The sequence below is a fragment of the Typopeltis vanoorti genome, chromosome 5, assembly GCF_054136105.1.
Source record: "Typopeltis vanoorti isolate ZY-2024b chromosome 5, IOZ_Tvanoo_1.0, whole genome shotgun sequence".
NCBI lineage: Eukaryota > Metazoa > Arthropoda > Arachnida > Uropygi > Thelyphonidae > Typopeltis > Typopeltis vanoorti.
In genome coordinates this window covers 145139909-145158415 of record NC_143553.1, presented here as the reverse complement: position 1 = coordinate 145158415, position 18507 = coordinate 145139909, and the positions used below count along the sequence as shown (strand labels likewise).

The following is an 18507-nucleotide window of genomic DNA, read 5'->3' as shown; positions in this document are numbered from 1 at the left end:
TAGGAGCTAAGTTCACATTATGGGTAAATACCAAGAATAGTGATCGGAGCTTGCTCCACCCTTACTATGAGTTCCCTCAGTTTGCACTACCAAATGGGTCAGGTGGTGCACTATCCAGGTATTTGCTTACGCTTGGAATCGCCAAACTTTATATAGTTTCTATATTCGGCAAGAAACTCTTTGAGTTTCTTATTCGGCTAAGAAACAATATGGGATGTAATATCCCTTAACTTAAATAAGTTCATGTCGCCGAATTGAAGCCTTTGGCTCTTCATATAATTAGAAAATTTATTTTTTCTAAAACTCATGGCAGAAAATGCTTGTTCGCAAATCTATGTGCTTCCAAATGCGACTATCATCTTCTTTGCGAAACTGATTAATCCTTAAAATTTTTTGGTAAGCATTGATAAATTTTTTGGATATTTTCTAACAAAAATGCATTCTTTAATATTTCATTGTGTTGCAATTCCAAAACTTCCATCAGGTAGTCAGTCGGCTTGGTAGGTCGTCATCGATGTCAACATTAAAAGGGTTCAATATTTACAAATCTTATTGAAAATTCCGTTTTTTGTAAATCTTCAATAATACCAACAAAAGTTTCCTTTTGTGTTTGCCATCCAACTGTAGATGCCGATGTGCAGCATATATAATCATGTAGATTTTCTTCCATCATATATTTCTTCAACAGACATAGTTGCCTTCAAAAGCTTTTATGTCAGAAAACAGTTCTGATAGTAATTTACCTTGGCCCTACAGGTTCAAATTAAGTTCATTAAGGTAGTTGTAGAAAGTTTATTTTTCACTTGGTTAGACTATAATAAATTTAGTTTAATCCTTTATCCAAGTGTGAGCAAACAAAGTTTGCGCCTGAAAGTATCTTCAGGACTGGGGTAAGGTAGTACAACAACGGGCAACTCATTGCAAAGGTGGAGCAAGCTAACATCTATCCTATCTCAGTATCTTCCTTAATGTAAAACACATCTCCTTGCGGAATGTATAATGTTATGCATTAAGGGAAGGGCCACTACCCAGACTAGTTTCGACCTTTATTGAGGTCTCTTCAGTGGGACCCAGCCCCAAGTGGAGATACCAGGCAGAAGCATTAGCAAGGTCATCTCTACCTATAGGCGTTGCCAAACAGTGTGCCACCTTTTTATTAAATTACTCTGGATTTAGAGAAAGATGTTGAAAGTTTATTTTTCACTTGGTTAGACTATAATAAATTTAGTTTAATCCTTTATCGAAGTGTGAGCAAACAAAGTTTGCACCTGAAAGTATCTTCAGGACTGGGATAAGGTAGTACAACACTGGGAAACTCATTGCAAAGGTGGAGCAAGCTAACATTCCTCCCATCACTTTTTCAACAAGTGAAAAATAACTTTTCAACATCTTTCTCTAAATCCAGAGTAGTTTAATAAAAAGGTGGCACACCGTTTAGCTACTCCTATAGGTAGAGATGACCTTGCTAATGCCTCTGCCTGGTATCTCCACTTGGGCCTGGCTCCCACTGAAGAGACCTCAATAAAGGTCAAAACTAGTCTGGGTAGTGGCCCGTCCCTTAATGCATAACATTATACATTCTGATACAAGGAGATATATTTTGCATTATGGGAGATACTGAGATAGGAGTGATGTTAGCTTGCTCCACCTTTGCCACGAGTTGCCCGGTGTTGTACTACCTTACCCCAGTCCTGAAGATACTTTCAGGTGCAAACTTTGTTTGCTCACACTTGGATAAAGGATTAAACTAAATTTATTATTAGGTAGTTGTAATGTCTACCATAAATGCAAGAGACATAATCCATTTTTTATCCAATAGTTGTGGGACGGTATTTTCGTGTTCCGTTATGAAAATATCTATTTCTTCAAGTAAATTAAAAAATATTTTTTAATTTACTTGAAGAAATATTTAGCACAACATAATTTAGCATATAATTTAGCACAACACCTCTACTTAACCATCTGGCACTTGACTAGTAGATAACGTCCTCTTGAAATGTCCATAACGTCTTTTCTTGATGATAAAATTTTACAGGCCACATGCCATGTAAGTATGGTCAACCTTTTATGGGCTGCCAAAAATGCACATGCGGGCCACCAGTTTCCAGCCCCTGTTCTAATGCACTAAGAGTTGGTCATGTGTGACTGATTTTTGTTGTGTTTGGTAGAGGATGATTATCTCTTGAATTTTGCAGTTTCTTGGCCAGTTTATTTAAATTATTGAAGATTTTTAAGCATAAACTGATTCCCAGAATAGACTCACTCTTGAAGCAACTTCTTTTTTAGAGCTGTGGTTTTTCTCCATCTTTTGACATTCTTCTCTTCTTTTAATTATTAACTTCTTATCATTATATTCATTTATTATATTGTTATCAATGTTAATATATTTTATTATGGTGTCAGGAGTATATGGTATCCATTGCCAATGTAAACTTGCTAATTATAGGCAGTTGGTTAGATTTGTAAGAAAGCAGATTCAAACTTGGTATTTGTTACAGTTTTTTTTTTTCAGTTATCGTTCTCTAATTCAAGGAATAGCCTGTTTTGAAGTAATTTGTATGTGTTCTTTGGTAGTATACACCTTATTAAGGATAGGAATTTAAAAAGTTATATTCTAATTTGTTTTGGAGTATTATGACATTGGGTGAATGTTCATTAACATAAGAAGCTTTAGTGCCTTGTGTTAATGAACTTTTGATCTAATGTGTGTGCACATGCATGTGTAGCTTTTCTGAAGAAAAGAGACTGAAAATCTGATGACTAAAGTATATAGTTGACTCTCACTGTACGAAATTTGTAGGGACCTCATCAGTTCTTTGTTATAGTGATTAGTTTGCTATAGTAAATTTCCTTTTTAGCATGCATTGTGCTTATTTCAGTGTAAAATTTTATTCTGAAGTTTAAGCAATTTAAATGCATTAAAAACCATATCTAATATGTCGTTGCTATTTTACCAAACAGTAAATGCATTAGTGATGTAATGCAGCCACAGAGTTATTTTCAAGGGGTAGAGCAAAAGAGGAGTGGAAGCACTCAGTGACTAAAGTATTTAGAAATGTAATCAGTTTTTAATTATTATTATTATTACACCCTCTGTGGATTTGGCAGACTCCTCGTGGAAGGTTTGTTCAACGGACAACATATTTATCATACTGAATCTTAAAATCCTTAACACTCCTTGCATTAACAACATATTCCGGTAACGCATTTATTCCATTCACGTAATTCTTAATATAAAAAATCTACTCCTCTCACTAACTTAAACATCTCCATCATATCTCCTCTTTTCCTTCTGTCCACCATACTCTGCAATTGACATTTCTTTAACCTCTCTCCATAGCCAGCATTCCAAAGTCCTGACTGGACCCTCTCCAATGTTTCCACATCATATTGAAAACCAGATGACTAAATCTGAGCACAGTAGTCCAAGTGTGATCTGCCCAGTGCTTTATACAGAGGCACAACCACTTCCTTATCACTATATGTTAAAGTACTTCTTATCACTTGCAATATGCCCTCTAAACTTCAGTTTACTGTCAATCATCGCTCGCTCCTAAATCTTGAATCTCATCCACTTCCTGCATTACAGCACCATCAATATAGTACAAAGCCTTATATTCCTGCATACCAAAATGCAACTCCTTGCGCTTATTAATATTAAAGCTACAACCCCATTCTTTGTCCAAGTCAAAAGTCTATTCAGATCTTCCTGAAGGGAATTAACATCAGCAGTGCTACTTATAATTCTCCCCATCTTTGCATCAGCAAACAACTAAAGATATCCAGTCATTCCACATGGTATATCATTTACAAACAAGTTAAACAGCAAGGGCCCAATAACAGAACCCTGGAGCATGCCATTGGTTACCCTCCTTTTTTGAGACTCTGCTCCATCATACACAACTTGCTGGTATCGTTTAGAGATCCAATCTCTGATCCATCTAACTAATATACTATCTATCCCCATCCTCTTCAGGTTATACACCAACTTAATATAAATTTTATTCAGCTGTTTAGGCTTTCAGTGTATTTAAAACATATCTGATTAAGTCCTAGCTGTATGTAAATAGAAAACACCATTATTATAATGCAGCCATAGCATGGGTTTTTTTAGGGGATCAAATTTTGCATATCCTCCTCAAATAACCCATAAAAAAGTTAGTGAGAGGGACTAAAACATTGAGCCCATAATTGTGCCTTCAATTTCCTATTAATAAATCTTTTTATGCCATCTGAAATAAACTAAATACATCATCATCATCAAATTCCTGCCATGTACCCTCAAGGGGTGTACAGGATATGATAGTACCACATGAAAAAAATTACATCATTACTAACTTCCTATCTACAATTTTCCTCCAAATCAGTCTATTACTTGTCAAGACTCCAACATTATCAGATCTTATATTTCTATCATCTAAGGCACTTTGTACCGTATCAATCCACCTATATCTTGGTCTTCCTCTGGGTCATTTTGCTGCCAACCTGGCAGAGAACACTTGTTTTGCTAATCTTTCTTCGCCCATTCTGTTTAAGTGACCATACCACCTGAGATTAGCTCTGCTAACGCATTCCTGGATGTTGACAATGTCAAGTTCTTTACTAATATCCTCATTTTTAATATGATACTGCCATCGATGCCATCTGTTCACGCCTATAATCTTTCTCAGGACTCTCATATCTGCGGTCTCTAGTCTTTGGTCAAGTTTTACTTCTGACCCAGCGCTCAGATCCATAAGTTAAAACTGGTTTGAACACTGTCTTGTATACACCTAATTTAGTGTTCTGACTAATTTCTCTCTTACTCCATATGAATTTATTCAATTGACTTCCTACCGTACCAGCTTTGCTGATTCTGTTGTCTATTTCTATATTTAATTTACCATCTTCACTAAAAATCGTGCCTAAGTAGCTGAAATGTTTCACTTGTTCTACAGGTTCTCCATTCACAATACAGTTGACATTTTCAATGATTCTGCCTATTTTCATTGTCTTTGTCTTTTTATTGCTGACTTTCATACCATATCTATTACAACATCTACTCAATTTAGTCAGAGAATCCTGCAGACTTGTAGCGGATTTATTTAGAAGAATAATATCATCCGCATAAAGAAAAGAGCTGATATTAACATCTCCGATTTTGATATCATGTTTAATGCCACTTTCCTTCATAATGTGATCCATATAGATAATGAATAACAGAGGGGATAATGTACACCCTTGTCTCACACCAGATTTAACATTAAACCATCTTCCTATACTTCCTTCAATTCTAACTGCCGACTTACAACTCAAATAAAGACTAAATATTGCTTGATATAATGCCCCATTGACACCATATAACTGTAGCATATTGAATAGCTTCTCTCTTGGCACCTTGTCATATGCCTTTTCCAAATTGACAAAACTTAAATACAGATCTCTGTTATATTCCCATGCTTTCTCGACTATTTGTCGTAAAGTGAAGATCTGATCCTGACAGCCTCTATTTGGCCTGAATCCAGCTTGTTCTTCACCAAGCTTTTCTTCCACAATTCTTCTCAACCGTTTCTCAAGTATACTTGTATAGATCTTGCCAGGAACACTCAGTAGGGAAATACCTGTGTAATTCTCACATTCAATTTTATTTCCCTTTTTATATATGGGTACTATGAGAGCTCTACTCTAATCATCGGGAATTCGTCCCTCTGTCCAGGCTTTCTGAACTATGCAGTGCAGCCATTGTAAGACTCTTATACCACCATATTTCAGCATTTCTGGTTGAATATCATCTACTCCTGCTGCCTTTCCACATTTCAAGCCTTTGATGGCTTTTTCTACTTCAAGTATGGATATGGATTCCTGACTGCATGCCTGGTCAGTGTTTTTTACCACTGTGCTGTCATCACTGCTTGTTTCATTTAGCAGTTTTTCAAAGTAATTACTCCATACTTCAAGGATATCTTTTTCTTCCGTTTTCACGTCACCTTTATCATTTCTAACTCCTTTTACAGCACTCTTTCCTCAATTCCTAAGCTTCTTCAATAACCTCCAGAATATTTTGCCACCTTCTTGATATTCATTTCTATATTCTTGCCAAAGTCCTCCCATGACTTTTTTTAGCTAGTTTTACACAGTGTTTAGCATTCTTGCATTTGTCTCTGTATTCTCTAAGAGCACAAGCTGACTTATTTGACAGGAACTTTTGATATGCTTTCTTCTTTTCCTTCACTGCCTCTTTAACTTCCTGTGTCCACCAGGGAGTTCTGATTTTTTTATCCTTGCAGACAACATCACCACATGCCTCTCTGGCAGAATCAATCAATGTTTTCTTCAGAGTTTGCCACTGAATCTCCAACATTTGATTCCTGTTCTCAAACTCTTTCATTTTTTCTTCAATAATCTTTCTGTATTTTAGTCTACAATTCACATCTGAGAGCTGTTCAACTTTTATTCGTTTTAAAACTTTCTTACATGTCATTCTTTTCAATATGAAATTCAATTTTATCCTGCTCAAGACTAAATAGTGATCGCTTCCAATTTCAAATCCTCTGTACACTCTGGTGTCCTGCACCAGGGAGAAAACATCACTATCAACAATAACATAGTCAATGAGACTTTTCTTATTCCTTGCCTCTTCTCTCCATGTGAATTTGTGCACATTTTTATGTTGGAACATGGTGTTAGTAATAACCAGTCCATGTTCTGAGCAGAAATCCAACAGATATTTGCCATTATTATTAGCTTTGCTCTTTTCTCCAAATTTTCCCAAAATATTTTTGTATGTCTCACAATCATTTCCTACTCTGCTGTTTAGATCCCCAACAAGGACCAACTTTTCCTTTTTCATTGTGTCAGTTGCTTTTTCTAAAGCCTCAAAAAATTCCTCAACTTCTACCTTAGTAGAACCTTCTGTGGGACCATAGGCACAAATAAGTCTCATTGTCTAGTTCCCCATTCTCATATTTGTCCACACTACTCTACTTGAGACTGACTGCCATTCCAGAAGATTAGCCTCATATTTTGTGTTGAATACTATGGCTACTCCTTCTTTTCCTTGATTGTCATTGCCCGAATATAACATTTTGTATTTATTGCTCAGAAAGATCTCACCAGTTTTTGTCTTTTTTGTTTCAGTAACCCCTATTATGTCGATCTGGTACTTATCTAATTCCTCAGCTAGCTCCATTTCTTTGCCATTCAGGCTTCTTACGTTGATAGTACCGATCTTTAACTCTGGTGATGTTGAGTTGGGGTTTGTTTTCAGATTTGTTTCTAATTTAAATTACTACATTGCTAATTTAAATTAGGTGTGTCAAGTGAAATTTTTTTTTTAATTGGGGTTTTGTTTTAGTGCATTGGTTTTAAAACTTTTTCATTTAGCAAATTCCTTTCTAGACATCTGCTAGTACTTGCTAACTTCATTCTTAAATCTACAAATTAAGTAGCATTTTTATAGTCTTCTATTTGAAAACTGTAGAGTACAAGATTATATATAAAATTGCAAAGAACAATGGATTTCATCATTGTTATCATTTGGTTATCATTTCTGTTCTTCAACCAATTCGAACCCCAGCATGTATACATGCTGGAGTTCGAATCCTGCTGTGTGTGTAATGAAACTCATCACCCAGTGTGAGACACTGCTCTACTTATTGGAGGCCTGAAGTCTCTTGAAAAATTTTCATATTTGGATTTGACAGCAGGGTTTTTTAACTATTTTAGCATATCTGTTCTTCACCAACACAGACTGGAAATTTAAATCGTGCTATATGGGAAGTGAATTTCATCTCCTGTTGTGAGTCCACTGCTTTGCTATTGGAGGCCTGAAGTGACTTGAAAAAATGTTTCATGTTTGGTCTCTAAAGTAGAGTTTTCAGACTTTATAAAAATAAATAAAAATGCAAAAATATATTAAAAATATATCAAATTAATAAAAGTAGCCCACTCAGTGTAAAACTACTAAGGCTTACACAAACCTTTCGTGGATGGAGTCACATAAAAAAATAAAATAAAATAAAGATATTGTTCCCTTATGGGGAGTGTCCAGGATATTATTATTAGCTTCCTGTCAGTATTGTTAGATTTTATATTTCACTCTTCTACAGTAATCTTCAGTCTGCCTAAATCTCCACCAGGTCTTTGTCCTGATTTATTGTTATTGCACAGGCATCTCTATGGAGTCTGAAGAGTTATTGCAGGCCATACTGACTCTCTCACACCTGTCATATCTCTTCTTGAACATATTCATCAACAAAGTACTCAAGACAATACCTCTAGCAATCCATTCCCATTCACCACTCTATAAAAAATATCTAGTCCTAATGCACTTGCTACCTGCATTCTTATTAATTTGCAAGGGTGACTCTCCCCCTAACTAAGTACTGAAAAATTGCCTCTACATCGATCCTATAGAATCCTTTTAATAACTTAAACATTTTTGTCATCATATCTTCCCTTTTCTGCTTGTTAATCAACTTCTGCAACCCACAAATCTTGTAGGGAGCATCCACAAACACTCCACTATCTTAGTCACTAGCCTCTGGATCCTGTCTACAACTTTCTCATCCCCAAAAAATCTAGCTGATCAGATCTGTGTACAGTAATCCAGATGTGTTAGTATGAAAGTCTTATAAAGAGGAATTATAACTTTGTTATATCTGCTTCTTAGTGTGTTCTTCGATAACTAAGTAATCCTGTGAGCTTTGACAACTTTTCAGTATGTCCCCTGACCTTCAACTCCTTATCCACTAATATCCCCAAATCTCTAGCTTATCTCATTCCTGAAGTATAGTTCCATCCATACATACATAAAAATTGTTTTGAATGCTCCCTTATACACTGCTAATGTTTGGGCTAATTTCTCTCTTAGCTTTGCATATGCCATATTCACTAAAATTGTGCCTAAATAGCTGGAATAATTTACTTGTTCAATAGGAATTAAGAATTAAATTGATTATTACTAATTTCATACATATTTTACTAAGTGTTAGTCATTTTAGCACACTATACATTTTATAAAATTAAAGGATTTTGTTTAGTGTTCTTTCTATGTAGATTCATTAATATTAAAATTGTTGTATTTTTTCTTCATATTGAAGGACGAGGATGGTGGTTTTCTAAAGAAGACAATAGCTTTGATCCACTTGAAAGATCTATCATATCAGTTGGCTTAGAAGATTCAATAAAGAGTATAGAAGAAACTTTTAAGAGTAATGTAAGTTTATTAAAAAGAATTCAGTAACATTGCAGTCTGCTCCCCCCACCCCCTCACATATTATCTTGGTAGAAAGGAAGGTCCAAGTGAAAGAAGGAAAACTGTTATATCATATTTACAAAGTTACAGGTTGCACTTTTGAAGAAATAATACAGAGTCCACCAAAAAAATGAATACACACTTTAACAGATGTCATCTATTGACTTTTTTTGAAGTTGGATCAAATTACGGTAGCAATGTGTAGTATGATGTTCTCTCAAAATATGTCATTACTCACATGAATACTAGCATGAACACGTGACTGGCAGGACAGTCAAACAAAATGGCTGAGGCACGATTCTCATTTGAGAAATGCAAGACCATTTTAAATTTGAGAATGTTGTTGAAGTTCAACAGTAATGAAGGCGTGAGTTTGCAACACAACCTCCAACATGCCTGAAAATTACATGTATTCATGATAAGTTTGAGACCCATGGTACCATGTGTGATGTGCAGAAGGGAAGATCCTGGGGGCCTCGCACAGCAACAAGTCCTGCTTCCTCGCTATGTTGAAACAGTTTACACGCTTGCCAAAGAAGCCTACCTCACAATGTGCACATGAGACCGGCGTTAGCAGTGCAAGCATATAGCACATTCTTAAAGCAGCTAAATGGAAAGTTTACATCCCAAGATTATTACATGCAATGACTGAAGACAATCCTGATTGAAGAATGCAGTATTGTGAGCAGTTTCAACACATGGTAGATGAGGATGAGGAGTTTGTGAGGAAGATGGTTGGGTCTGATGAAGCACAATTTAAGTTTAATGGAACAGTGAATCGACATAATTGTGTTTACTGGGTTCCAGAAAATTCAGGCATTCATGTGGACAAGGCAGTCAATTTACCAGGGCTGAATGTCTGGTGTGGATTGTCATCTAGGGGTTTAATAGGACCATTCTTTTTTGACGGTACTGTTACTGGTCAGTGTTTTACCTGCCATTCATGCACTTTATGGGAATGATTAATTTCTCTTCCAGCAAGATGGTGCACCACCACATTACCACCGAGACACGAGAGCTCAATGAAAGTTTGCAGGTACAATGGATAGGACAAAGAGGTGCAATTGAGTTCCCCCCCCACCACCACCACACGTTCTCCTGATTTACCACCCTTGGACTTCTACTTATGGGGGACTCTATAGAATGTAGTGTAGAAAACTAGAAACTATTGTAGAAAACTAGCTACACTGGTAACCCTTGAGAAAGAATTGAAACGGCATGCACAGCAATCCCACTGGACACTTTGGCCAACATTGCTCAAGCAGTAGTTCACCATAATAATAAGTGTCTGGACTCTGATGGTAACCACTTCGAGCAGCTCATGTAATTGTAGAAGTCAAAGGTAACTTGTATTCATCCCTTGATGTCTGTGTAAATTTAGTATTACAATTTTTATACAGGTTTTTCTTTTGCTGAAGCATATACATTTTTTTGACAGACTCTATATATGAAATAGGTTACTCCAAAAGGCAGATTAGAGAGAGAGAGAGAAAATGAACAAAGAAGAAAAAAAAAATTCTGAATTTAGAACTGAACTGTGAATGGAGTGACTAATTGACACATTATGTCTTAACAGATTTAAATAGTATTGATATAAGTTTGATGAAAGGGACCCATGGAATTATCTGAAAATGTATGAAATTGAATATAAAGAGAGTGGAGTGAATCATTAAATAAATAAATTTCGTGTGATGATACTGCGTTTCCCCTTTTTACGGGAGTTCACAGTACCATCTAGTCCCCCCCAAATTTTATCTGGGCTCCGGAACCGGCATAGGCTGACGAATCAGACCTATGGCTGGGTCAGTATTCCTGACTGTAATCTGTGTGTCCTCAGACCGGTTTGCCTGCTTGCGAGATGAAAAACACCAGATAAACTGGCAGAAAAACCCTGCTGTCCACGCCCAAGACCGGCTAACTTGGCTATGGCTGAGGAAGATCCTTAAGCTCCTCACGTCGTTGACGGGAATCGAACCTAGGACACTCCTTCCCCAGGCATATGGTTGCGAAGCACAAAGCCACTAGGCTAACCGCGCAGACAGTGAATCATTGAGATAGGATCATTAATTAGCTTACTGCTGATTCAGAAATTCTTAGGGATTTCTTTGGAACAATATCTTAAATGTAAGAACAATATTTTGTGGTTGGATGATTAGCAAAACACTTACATATGTCTATCTCCTCAGTGCTTGTTCAGAGATAAAGCCTGTAATGGAGAAAATTTTCTTTCTTTGCTGCTGGGAAAATAGACATATGTAAGGCAAAGAAAAAAAAAAATATATATATATATTAGGATAACCGAGTAATTTTATAAGCTTGATTATTTTTACTCCTAATCCCAAGTATGCAGACAATTAAGTTTGCTCCTGAAACATGGTTCAAGTCTAAAGATGGTACAATACCAGGGCAACTCATTGTAAAGGTGGGTAAAGCTCTGATCACTTAGTATTTTCCCATAATGTAAAGCACATCTCACTAAAAGATGTATACTGCAATACATTATGGGTGGGGTCACTACCCAGACCGGTTTCAATCTTTTTTGAGGTCTCCTCAGTGAGTAGCTAGACCCTAAATACCAAGGTTTTAGTAATACAGAGCCTTATCAACTTTACCTATACAAGTTGCTACAAGGTGTTTTTATTTTTAATAAAAATCTCTGGAGGAGATATAGATGAAAATGAATTTTTAACTTGGGGATATTGTATATTAGGATAACCAAGTAATTTTATAAGCTTGGTTATTTTTACTCCTAATCCCAAGATGGTGCACCTGAAACATAGTTCAAGTCTAAAGATGTTTTAAAGATTAAGTTTGTGCCTGAAACATAGTTCAAGTCTAAAGATGGTACAACACCAGGGCAACTCATTGTAAAGGTGGGTAAAACTCTGATCACTATTCTTAGTATTTTCCCATAATGTAAAGCACATCTCACTAAAAGAGGTATACTGCAATACATTATGGGTGGGGTTACTACCCAGACCGGTTTCAACCTTTTTTGAGGTCAACTAAATACTAAGAATAGTGATCAGAGCTTTACCCACCTTTACAATGAGTTGCCCTGGTGTTGTACCATCTTTAGACTTGAACTATGTTTCAGGTGCAAATTTAATTGTTTGCATACTTGGGATTAGGAGTCAAAATAACCAAGCTTATAAAATTACTTGGTTATCCTAATATACAATATCCCCAAGTTAAAAATTCATTTTCATATATATATATATATGTATATAAAAGAGGAAATTTTATATATTTTAAAAAAATAAAATAAAATAAAAATCAGTCTTAGGAATTTCTGATCCTTGTGGTGCAGTTATAGGATGTGGTTGTTGTAGGATAACTAGGTGTGAGAATAAAGTTCATGGGGTGGGGGGTGGGTGGGAGAAGAAGCCAAATGAAACTTTCATTTCAAATGTACAAATGTTATGTTGAATTTTTTCTTGACAATTATTCATAAGACTATTACACTTTTTTATAAAATCTTTATCAAGTAGCTTTATTTTTATCCTCCTACATGTTTCGCCAATCTGTTTCTATTGGAATACAAATCAGTAAGCACAAAATGAAGGTTACAGACTAGGTTATAATCGATGGTTCTAAATCATACAAAAAATTGTTATTGTGCGTGTCTCGTTAACGTGATTTATTCGTGATGACTCATGACGTAATTGTTATGAAAGTTCATTTCTTTGATATTTAATGATCTGATAAAAGTTTTCCAAATTTCTGGTAAAATTAGACCTTGATTCTTGTTTAGGTTTTCAGTTTTACGGATGACTGTAGCTGCTTCTTTAAAGGTTCTTGAATGGTAGTTATCTTCTATGTATGGCATAAGGCTCTTATCCCACTCAATGTGATGGTTAGTAGAGGCAAAGTGGCATGAAAGGCCTGAAATGTCTTGTCTGTTATTTTCTGACATATCCTATGTGTTCTTTCTTTCTCGTTTCGAAGCTTCTAGATGTCTGACCTACGTAACTAATACCACATGAGCAAGGAATATTATATACTCCAGAGTATTTGTAGAATGGGTGAGGATCTTTCGGTGATCTTAAAAATTTCTGAATAGTATTGATTGGTTTGAATGCCACTCTGATCTTGTATGGTTTTAAAAGGTTAGCTAATTTTTTGGAAAGGTTGTTGACAAAAGGAATTGTAATTGTACTGATGTATTGGACGTCATCAATGTGGTATATCAGTAAATAGAATCTTGTTATAGAGTCTTTTAGGGTAACCATTTAAAGAAAGTTCTCTGGATATTGTGGTTAATTCCGTTAGTAGGTCATCCTTGTCTGTCGTATACTGTATAGCTCTTTTCTTGAGACTATGGATAATGCTAAGTTTCTGAGCTATGTGATGAGCTGAGTTGAAATGGAGGTAACGTCCAGTATTTGTAGGTTTTCTGTATACAGATAGGTTGATACTATTATTGGATTGTTTCTTTATTAAAATGTCAAGGAATGGCAGTTTTTTATCTTTTTCCATTTCTAATGTGAATTTGATGGTATTGTGGAAACTATTGATTTGGTTGAGGTAATTCATTAGTTCTTCTTTTGTATGATCCCAAATGATAAAGATGTCATCTACATATCTGTACCAAATTTTCGGTTTTGGAAAGATCTGGGTTAAGATTTTGTTCTCTAGATCTTCCATGAATAAGTCAGCACAAGGAGGTGTGATGGGGCTACCCATAGCTAATCCAGTGAGTTGTTTGTAGATCGTTTCTTGCCAAATGAAATAGTTAGAAGTTAAACAGTGATTGAACAAAGTAGTGATATTTCTTGGGAACAATTTGTCTAAGATGTTGATGACTGCCATTCCTTGACATTTTAATAAAGAAACAATCCAATAATAGTATCAACCTATCTGTATACAGAAAACCTACAAATACTGGACGTTACCTCCATTTCAACTCAGCTCATCACATAGCTCAGAAACTTAGCATTATCCATAGTCTCAAGAAAAGAGCTATACAGTATACGACAGACAAGGATGACCTACTAACGGAATTAACCACAATATCCAGAGAACTTTCTTTAAATGGTTACCCTAAAAGACTCTATAACAAGATTCTATTTACTGATATACCACATTGATGACGTCCAATACATCAGTACAATTACAATTCCTTTTGTCAACAACCTTTCCAAAAAATTAGCTAACCTTTTAAAACCATACAAGATCAGAGTGGCATTCAAACCAATCAATACTATTCGGAAATTTTTAAGATCACCGAAAGATCCTCACCCATTCTACAAATACTCTGGAGTATATAATATTCCTTGCTCATGTGGTATTAGTTACGTAGGTCAGACATCTAGAAGCTTCGAAACGAGAAAGAAAGAACACATAGGATATGTCAGAAATAACAGACAAGACATTTCAGGCCTTTCATGCCACTTTGCCTCTACTAACCATCACATTGAGTGGGATAAGAGCCTTATGCCATACATAGAAGATAACTACCATTCAAGAACCTTTAAAGAAGCAGCTACAGTCGTCCGTAAAACTGAAAACCTAAACAAGAATCAAGGTCTAATTTTACCAGAAATTTGGAAAACTTTTATCAGATCATTAAATATCAAAGAAATGAACTTTCATAACAATTACGTCATGAGTCATCACGAATAAATCACGTTAACGAGACATGCACATTGTCACGCACAATACCAATTTTTTGTATGATTTAGAACCATCGGTTATAACCTAGTCTGTAACCTTCATTTTGTGCTTACTGATTTGTATTCCCTGAGGATGCCAATAGAAACAGATTGGTGAAACATGTAGGAGGATAAAAATAAAGCTACTTGATAAAGATTTTATAAAAAAGTGTAATAGTCTTATGTACAAATGTTAGTTGCTTTTAAATTATAAGAAGCTGGAGGAAACATTAAGTATACGTATGTTATTAATTATCATATAAACAAGCTTTATAAACTCTCAAGACCTTCAAAAGAAGTAATGAAATAATTGAAGATAATCATATAGTAATTCTTGTTTAATGGCATCATTTTTATCACAGCAATGACATTTGAGCCATTTGTGGCATATATGTTATAAGATATAATTTTGACATTAAAATGAACCAATTAAAATTACCTGCAAATTTTAATAGTGATCCTAAGTACTAAACTTCATTCAACTTGATCAAGATAGAATTCTTTGAATTGTTTTTGCCAGTAAACATGGTGCAGTTGCATTCAGTTCCACCTTGCTTGGCTAGTTGAGTTGTTAAGATATGCACTCTTCCAGCCAGTAGGTTTTGGATGCAATTTCCACTGTGGGCATGAGCGTGTTTAGGTGGGAGATGAATTTCATCGCTTCATGTAAGATTATCACTCCTGCTGATTGGAGCCTGAAATGGCTAAAAAAAGTTCTATGTTTGGTCTTTAAAGCAGGGTTTCTGTATAGGTTGCTATGTCAGTGATTTGTGACATTAGGAAAAGACTGCATCACCCAAAATGAACTATAGGCAATATTATCAGCTGATGAAAATGGGAGAGTGCTGTCTCAACCAAGAATAATAGGAAAGCCCAAAGAAGCTAACACCAGTGGACCAGTGGGTGCTCTAGAAGAATAGTATGAAAATCCTGGCAGTCTAATGTAGACATGATCAACCAGGGGTTCAGGTTAGTAATAAAAGACACTACATAAAAAACTGAAGTCTCAGTTTCTGCAGAAGGGCAACTGCACATATGCTAAATATCTGTATCAGTGTAGGCATCCAGTACAGACCATGCTGTCATAAAAAAAAACCCTTGTGACTAGTTTCCATAGAGTAGTGGAAGTCTGTGATATGAACTGACTGATCGTGTTACATCCTTCTGGACTGTTTATTGTGGCAGATTCCTGGGAAATTCCTTCTGCCCAAATACATCATTCTAGCTGTGAAGTTTAGTAGAAGATGATGTTTAATGACTGGTGATCTTTCTCCTAGTATGGCCTTGAGTTATAGTTATGGTGACCATACGTCCTTTATTTCACTGCTGTGTCCTTTAGATTTTTTTTTTTTTTTCTAAACTGGCAATTTTTCCCTTTATTTTGTGAATTGAAATAGTAAATTGAATATTGGTGTGCAGCACAAGGCCCATAGAGACGTGAAACTGTCATTTCACCAGCACTCGCTAGCAGCGCGGCATATATGGCTGTGTCGTTGATATGCGTGTGTACATATTGTACTTGACTGTGTGTGTGTAGTGTAGAAGCTATGGTAGGAGTGAGTGAGTGGACGTCTTGAAGTTTTGCTTATGTCTCCCTGGTTCTAATGCTCCCACTGAAAGAGTATTTTCATTAATGAACAATATGTGGACCAATGAAAAAACCCAATTAAAAATCGAAATATTGAAAGCATGCATTTATACCAAATGCAACTTTGATATGAATTGTATAGTCTTAGGAATATTTAAAACACAAATCTGATTTATTAAAAAAAAGTAGTTCATTCTTGTGAAAAGTATCAAAATAAAATTTTTTAAAGTAATAATATGATTGTTTAAAATGCTATGTATATGCTTATATTTTATAATAAATGTTATGAAGCTTTTTAGTTTTAGTGAAACAAATAAACACAACCTGCTTTTTCTTATTATGAAACAATTTCTGATTTGTCTTTTATTTTCTCCAAAAAAAATATGGTCACTGTAGTTATAGTTCCTGGAAGGATAAGTGATACACAGATACACACACACATATGCAGCATTTCCTGAATGTGGTGGCAGTTTTACAGAACAGAATCATGTCTCTTTCAACAGACAGTGCACTGTATACTATAAGCAATATTTGTACATGGTATGAAGAAAATGATGTGAAAATATAGATTTGGAATGAAGTAGAATGCAAAATGGTGGTCATGCTACAAAAAGAAATGGTCCAAAATGCCTGACTTGTGTTATCACAAACTGGTGGGGAGTATTCTCTTAGCAGTGAGTTGGAAAGTGTGATCATAGGAGGGCCCCCCACACACATGAATTATGTGTGTGTGTGTCTGCACGTGCACATGCATACAATTTCAGTTGCTTTGAAAGCTAGGCTTGTCCCAATATCTATTTCCACTTAGTGCAGTTAAATATTAGTATTAGAATAACCTGCTTATCTGGTTCCAAGATCTGCCAAAGGTGAACATTTTATCTGAACCTTTAGCAATCAGACATAGTGCTTGTTTCCAACTTCATGCTTTTATTAGGGCAAGTTGTGTTTTTGAAACCACCATGCTATGAAAGCATCCATTTCAGGTTGCTTCAAAGCTGAGCCACATATCCACTCAACCATCCACATTAGAAATCAGATGGCTGAATTATTTTTGCTTTATAAATTAGTAACTTGTTTATGTCTATGTACTGTGAGGATTAAAAAAATACTAATTTATGATCAACTGTTTTTTTTTTTTTTTTTTTATGTTGATCCTGTATACAAAAGGTTAGTTAGTCATAATATGTTAGTACCATGGATGGGTTTAGGTGAAAGTTGAATTTCATCAACTGGTATGAGGCCTGAAGTGGGTTTGAAAATGTTCCATCTTTGGTTTCTAGAGCAGGGTTTTGGGATAATGTGAAAAATAAATTTTAAAAAATAATAATTAAAAAAACTGTCACATTGAAAAAAAACAATAATTGAAATAAATAAAAAAAAAACTTTTCTTTAGAATGAAATATGTAAAAAGATGTTTTAGGTTTAAGAACTTTTATTGGATATGCAATATAAATATTAATATGCACGTGAAACTGTATTATAATAGTTTCCAATTTATATTTTTATCACTAGGATCCATTTGATGGTGTGCTTGGATTTAGTCAGGGAGCAGCAATGGCAGCTCTTTTGTGTGGTATGAAAGAATCTAATGGTAATCTGTTATTTGTTTGTTTGTTTGTTTAATTCAGCAGAATTAATGAAGATTCAATTTATTGCTTATAGCATAGTTTTTTGCTTTATCTAGTATGTAGTATCATACTACATACTTTATTTCAATCAGCAACTCACAAACTCAATAAGAAAAATAGGTTACATCCTACATTATTCAAAATAGCCAAGAAAAAAATAAGTAAGGCCTAATTTCATCATTCACTTATTTTTTAGTTACTAATGGAGACTTCGGTTTTGTTGATTGAAACTACTCTGTAGTCGCTTAATGACTATTATTATTATTATGTGACACTTCCAGGGAGTCCAAAGACTCATTGAGAGAGGACACCTACTCTACATCTCTCTGTCTCCACCAACTACAACTAACCGCACCTATACCAACGTCATTTACCGCCTGCCGCCACCACTAGTATTTCCAC

At 35.3% G+C, this 18507-nt stretch overlaps 1 protein-coding gene across 1 annotated transcript in view; it reads left to right on the top strand.

Moving 5' to 3' along the window:
- The window catches only part of LOC150106906 (esterase OVCA2), a 122943-nt gene that overhangs the window by 72298 nt on the left and 32138 nt on the right, over positions 1 to 18507 (top strand). The window contains exons 6-7 of the mRNA XM_090393368.1: positions 9081 to 9196; positions 17990 to 18068. Coding sequence (XP_090249494.1) covers positions 9081 to 9196; positions 17990 to 18068 — 195 coding nt within the window. The remainder of the gene's footprint in view (positions 1 to 9080; positions 9197 to 17989; positions 18069 to 18507) is intronic.